General features: G+C 56.3%; 1 protein-coding gene across 1 annotated transcript; it reads left to right on the top strand.

Annotated features, from left to right (window-relative positions):
* Nucleotides 1–428: 428 nt before the first annotated feature.
* LOC109738180 (uncharacterized) lies at nt 429–1,807 on the top strand. Its single transcript, XM_020297279.4, has one exon. The coding sequence runs from the start codon at nt 538–540 to the stop codon at nt 1,570–1,572; it is 1,035 nt and encodes a 344-aa protein (XP_020152868.1). The 5' UTR covers nt 429–537; the 3' UTR covers nt 1,573–1,807.
* Nucleotides 1,808–6,375: the final 4,568 nt, after the last annotated feature.

Genomic DNA, 6,375 nt, shown 5'->3' with positions numbered 1-6,375 from the left:
ATATTGGCTATTCATATGTCATACTACTATAGTGATATCACATATGAATATTAAGTACAAAATATATAATCATTGAATATTTATCATTAAAAATACCACCTTTAGATGTCTCTGTGACGCGCATAATCTCCATCTTCTTCTTTTTTTCCTTAGATTAAAAAAGGGTGAGGCCTGCACGGTTGCACAACTGTATAGTGCAAGATACAAATATAGTTGTTTTCAAAATAAAAATAAAATAAAATATACTACTAACAGTGAGTACAAACAGGTTTGGTGACCCGCAAAAAAAGAAAAGGATTTGGTCAACCACCCCCGACGTCGGCACACGCACTATCCATCGGTTGCCTCGTATACCCTCTTCCCGGGCCCAGAGCCGCCTTCGCTTCAGACCCGGTAACCCAGAAACGACCCGCTTATATACTCCAGCGTTCGTTGACACGGCGACGACGAAGTTAAACAACTCCCTCCTCCCTCGCCCCCGCACACAGACCACCGACGGCAACCACCTCCAGCGTTAATGCTCCACCGACGCCGCTAATGGCCGCCGCCGTCGCCGCAGTGACCTCGCCGGATCTCTTCTCGTTCCACGCGTCCATCGCGCCCTTGCCGGCACCTCCGGTGGGCGCTGAAGACGACGACGGCGACTTCGAGTTCCGCATCCCGGCGGCGGTGGCCGCGCTCTCCGCCGCTGACGAGCTCTTCTCGGACGGAAAGCTCGTGCCTCTCCTCCCGCTGCTGAATCCCGCCTCGACCTGCTCGGCTCCGCCGTGCCCGGAGGAGGAGCCTCCCTCGGAGCCCGCCTCTCCCCGCGCGCCGCGGTGTGCTGGGCGGCGGTGGCGTGATCTCCTCCTCCTCGTTACAAAGAAGCCCAAAGCCGGCGAGACCAAGGGTCGCACGGAAGCGTCCGTGGGGCGTCGGGAGGCGCATTCGCGGCCGCTCCTCTCGCGCGACTCCTCCTCGTCCTCGTCGGCCTCCTCGTCCGACTCCGGCAGGAACGCGCGCCGCCCGCCGCCGCCGTCGCGCCCACCCCTGCGGACGCGCTCCGCGCCGGTGGCGAGCCTCCTCCACCTCATGTCCAAGAAGAACGCCGGCGGCTGCAGGAACGGCGCCGCCGCGGCCGCGGCCCCGAAACAGCGCCAGCAGCAGCAGGCGTGCGCGCACCCGCTCCTGACCCGGGCCTCCTCGTCGTCCTCGGCCTCCTCCTCGGACTCCGGCAGGAACTCCCGTCCGCCGTGGCATCCGCGCGGCCCCGCGCGGCCATGGCGCCCCGCGATAGCCGCCGAGAGCCCGCGCGTCAGCGCGTCCGGGCGCGTGGTGTTCCGGGGCCTGGAGCGGTGCTCGAGCACGCCCGCCGCGGGGGGCGTCGGCGGCCTGCGGCGGCCGCGGCCGAGGGGCATGGAGCGCTCGTACTCGACCAATGTGCGCGTGGATCCGGTGATCAACGTGTTCGGCTTCGGGCACCTGTTCTTCCCAGCTTCGCCGTCCAAGGAGAAGAAGGCCGACGCCGCGGGCGGCGGCCGGAGGAACAGGCCGGAGAAGCTGGCGATGATGCTGAGAGATCCGCAGGATTAGGTGGTGGCCATGCTGGAAATAACGCATGAGATTCTTCCTGTCGCGGATTCTTCTCTGTATTTCTCATCTTGTTTTTTCAGTTTTTTGTAATATATACTGCTGCTGCTCCTGTTGTTTAGAACTAGATCTCTCAAATTTCAGAGACCTCATGCGAATCTGAACCTACTCTGAACTTGTCTTCAGAGTGTCGATGTATAAAATTTCTCATGAACAGAAGAACACTTTGGTTCCAAAACCCAGCTAGCTTTGCTTCAAGCTGAAGATCACTGTGAAACCGGATGAGGATGCAGCGTACTTTTTAAATTTGGAAATAAGGATGTGGCGTCAAATAGCAACAGTTGGAGCAACGGGACATCAAAGTTTTGAAATTTATCTGGCTGTCCCCGACAGTACAATAGAATAGGGTGCAGTGACTGCCCTGCCGCTGGTGGCAGGAAAGGAGAACTGGGTCCGTGATCTGTGCTCTGCTGCCCCCACCCTCCCGCCTGTGGTGCTACAATTCAAAAGCCTCTTAAATTTGTTGTATGTGTACACTACTCGTAGAGTACACATGTGTGGAACTGACAAGCCTGCATTTTGGAGTTTTAAAGAAATATATGGATGGCAATATGGCATAGTGCTGATTTGATTTGAAACCATTTTGACTTATTTTACTCATATCACACATGGGGATCTCCGGGGACGTGATGGTTTAGAGGCACCTACCATTGTGTCTATGACATGTTGGCTCAACAGGTGGCTGGCCCACATGTCAGTGACACAAAGGCAGGTGCCTTTAAGGCACCGAAGCTGCGTCCATCTCCACTCGTTCGGCCCTCAGGCGCACCCGGCAATTGTGGTTTGGCCCTTCGGCCGGCGCGTTTTTGGCCCCGAGGGCGATCTAGTTTTCAGTCACGCCTCCAGGTTCGGCCCCAAGACGCGTATAAATTCAAACATGATATTTCCGCTACAAAAAAAGACGCCACAAGTTCGGCGATCACCATACCACAATTCGACGATCAATCATACTCGAAAGTTCGGCGTTCAAAAGGAAGGACGCGTAGGCAATGTATCAAACGACGGCATGCCCGGGCTGGTCGTCGTCGACGCAGCTTCTGTGTTGGGCGTCGTGGAGGCATCATCACTCGGGCTTGTTGGCGGCGTGCATTGGGGTCATCGTGGGAGTTGGCGCGGCCGTCGACGACATCTGGTTCAAGCGAGCAGACGGGGGGAGTGGTGGAGGGAAAATGGAGGGGAAAATCAGGGGATCCGCAGGAAAAAGTGTCGTCTCTCACCGACAGAGCGGACCCACACGCCTTTTTGCTTCAGCCGCCGCCCCCAGACGGCCCCCGGGGGGCTCGGGTTCGCCGGCTGTTATTTCGGCCCAAACCGGCGATAAACAAGGTCCTGGGGGCGCGACTGGGCCGATTTTTTGGCGCTTGCGCTGAAAAATGGCCTAGGGGGCCAGTTGGGGACGCGGCTGGAGATGCTCTTAGGCCTCCAATGCTTCTCATCTTCCTATCCCCAATGGCTGAGCACGCGCAGTTCCTACAAGTCTACGCTTCGCTTAAACCGAATTTCCTTGCACAGGAGTTCAGGTTGTGTCCAATACCGTCCTTCAAATCGTCCATGGCACAGTCTAAGGCCAACCCAAGGCACAATCCCATTTCGTCTGACCGCGTCCGTTTGGATCAAAATGGATATAGGCAGAGCTGGCTAAACGGGCCGGTCCGGCACGGCCCACCCTAATCGGGCCTGGCACGGCACGGCCCGCCATGGCACAATTATTAGCCGTGCCAGCCCACCGCCTCCTACCATGGTGTGGAAGTAGGTCCCCGGTAGGGGAAGCACGACCACGAGGCTGGTTCGTCGTTCGGCGGTCGTCGCAGCTCCAGCACCTCCTCGCCGCCCACATTCAGCATCTTCCTGTCAGCGGCCCCGCCTTGCATGTGGTCGTACATGAAGGTCGAGACTTGCCAGAGCTATCGGGAGACGGGCACGCCGAATCTGTGGAATGACATCCATCTCCCCAACTATTGGCACCTGTCGGCAGATGGGATGCCCGTGCCGCCGGTCCCGGTGAGCGGCCGCGCTTACCTGCCGCTGGACCTCGTCAACAATGCCAAGTACGCCATCGATTCCCCGCTCTAGGACACGTGGTTTCGGGAAGATCGCGGCCTGCAGCGGCAATCCTCGCCACGGGCGCGCTCTACCAGCCTCGCGCGCTCCCAGCTCGCACAGGTCGCCCGGTCGTGCACGAGGGCGCGGGCTAACACCGATGCCCTCCCCCTTGTCGTCCCCGCCACCACCACCTCCCACCATGTCCGCTGAGGAGGAAGAAGAGCTGGTGAGGAGGATGCTCAAGGACTCCGTTCGGGAGCATGACCGCGCCCAATGGGAGGGCCTCGGCGAGATGATGGCTCTGTCGGCCGCTGGGGACGTCGCCATCCCGGAGCTGCAGGTCAAGGAGGAGCCCATGAAGGAGGTGCACGACGACGTGTTCGAGGAGCCACCCACCGCAGCCTTGGTGGGCAATCCGGGAACGTGGACGGAGATGGTGCCCTGCATGCCGGAGTATGTGTCTATGTGTCCTCCCGGGTTGGCGCCGACACATGGTCACCATCCCCGCCATGGACAGTAGTGATGCAGGCGCCTCCCGCCTGGTAGCCACCGCAGGGGCCGCCAGCCCACCTATGGCAACCATCGCCCTACATCAACCTCATGAAGGACGACGAGGACTAAAGACAGCGACGATCCTAAATCTAGGTTTTATGTTTTTTAATTTTATATTTAGTTTGAACATGCAGCCTAAAGACTTTGTGTGTTGGAAATATGCCCTAGAGGCAATAATAAAATGGTTATTATTATATTTCCTTGTTCATGATAATTGTCTATTGTTCATGCTATAATTGTATTAACTGGAAACTGTAATACATGTGTGAATACATAGACCACAACATGTCCCTAGTAAGCCTCTAATTGACTAGCTCGTTGATCAATAGATGGTTATGGTTTCCTGACCATGGACATTGGATGTCATTGATAACGGGATCACATCATTAGGAGAATGATGTGATGGACAAGACCCAATCCTAAGCATAGCTCAAGATCGTGTAGTTCGTTTGCTAAGAGCTTTTCTAATGTCAAGTATCATTTCCTTAGACCATGAGATTGTGCAACTCCCGGATACCGTAGGAATGCTTTGGGTGTACCAAACGTCACAACGTAACTGGGTGGCTATAAAGGTACACTACAGGTATCTCCGAAAGTGTCTGTTGGGTTGGCACGAATCGAGATTGGGATTTGTCACTCCGTATGACGGAGAGGTATCTCTGGGCCCACTCGGTAATGCATCATCATAATGAGCTCAATGTGACCAAGTGGTTGGTCACGGGATCATGCATTACGGTACGAGTAAAGTGACTTGTCGGTAACGAGATTGAACGAGGTATTGGGATACCGACGATCGAATCTCGGGCAAGTAACATACGATAGACAAAGGGAATTGTATACGGGATTGATTGAATCCTCGACATCGTGGTTCATCCGATGAGATGATCGAGGAGCATGTGGGAGCCAACATGGGTATCCAGATCCCGCTGTTGGTTATTGACCGGAGAGTCGTCTCGGTCATGTCTGCGTGTCTCCCGAACCCGTAGGGTCTACACACTTAAGGTTCGGTGACGCTAGGGTTGTAGAGATATTAGTATGCGGTAACCCGAAAGTTGTTCGGAGTCCCGGATGAGATCCCGGACATCACGAGGAGTTCCAGAATGGTCCGGAGGTAAAGATTTGTATATAGGAAGTCCAGTTTCGGCCACCGAGAAAGTTTCGGGGGTCACCGGTATTGTACCGGGACCACCGGAAGGGTCCCGGGGGTCCACCGGGTGGGGCCACCTATCCTGGAGGGCCCCATGGGCTGAAGTGGGAAGGGAACCAGCCCCTGGTGGGCTGGTGCACCCCCATGGGCCTCCCCCTGCGCCTAGGGTTGGAAACCCTGGGGGTGGGGGGCGCCCCACCTGACTTGGGGGGTAAGTTTCCCCCCTTGGCCGCCGCCCCCCTTGAGATTGGATCTCTAGGGCCGGCGCCCCCCCACAGGGCCCCTATATAAAGAAGGGGGAGGGACGGCTGCGCACCCAAGCCCCTGGCGCCTCCCTCTCCCTCCCGTGACACCTCTCCCTCTCGCTGAGCTTGGCGAAGCCCTGCCGAGATCCCCGCTGCTTCCACCACCACGCCGTCGTGCTGCAGGATCTCCATCAACCTCTCCTTCCCCCTTGCTGGATCAAGAAGGAGGAGACGTCTCTCCCAACCGTACGTGTGTTGAACGCGGAGGTGCCGTCCGTTCGGCGCTAGGATCATCGGTGATTTGGATCACGACGAGTACGACTCCATCAACCCCGTTCTCTTGAACGCTTCCGCTCGCGATCTACAAGGGTATGTAGATGCACTCCTTCCCTCTCGTTGCTAGTAAACTCCATAGATTGATCTTGGTGATGCGTAGAAAATTTTGAATTTCTGCTACGTTCCCCAACCGTGGCATCATGAGCTAGGTCTATGCGTAGATTCTATGCACGAGTAGAACACAAAGTAGTTGTGGGCGATGATTTGTTCAATTTGCTTGCCGTTACTAGTCTTATCTTGATTCGGCGGCATTGTGGGATGAAGCGGCCCGGACCGACCTTACACGTACTCTTACGTGAGACAGGTTCCACCGACTGACATGCACTTGATGCATAAGGTGGCTAGCGGGTGTCTGTCTCTCCCACTTTAGTCGGATCGGATTCGATGAAGAGGGTCCTTATGAAGGGTAAATAGCAATTGGCA

This window comes from Aegilops tauschii, chromosome 2 (assembly GCF_002575655.3).
Source record: "Aegilops tauschii subsp. strangulata cultivar AL8/78 chromosome 2, Aet v6.0, whole genome shotgun sequence".
Taxonomy (NCBI): Eukaryota; Viridiplantae; Streptophyta; class Magnoliopsida; order Poales; family Poaceae; genus Aegilops; species Aegilops tauschii.
The sequence above is the reverse complement of the archived record's forward strand: the minus strand, read 5'-3'. Positions and strand labels throughout refer to the sequence as shown.

Excerpts from the sequence above, each read along its gene's own strand:
- LOC109738180 (XM_020297279.4), top strand. The coding sequence starts at position 538 with ATGGCCGCCGCCGTCGCCGCAGTGACCTCGCCGGATCTCTTCTCGTTC.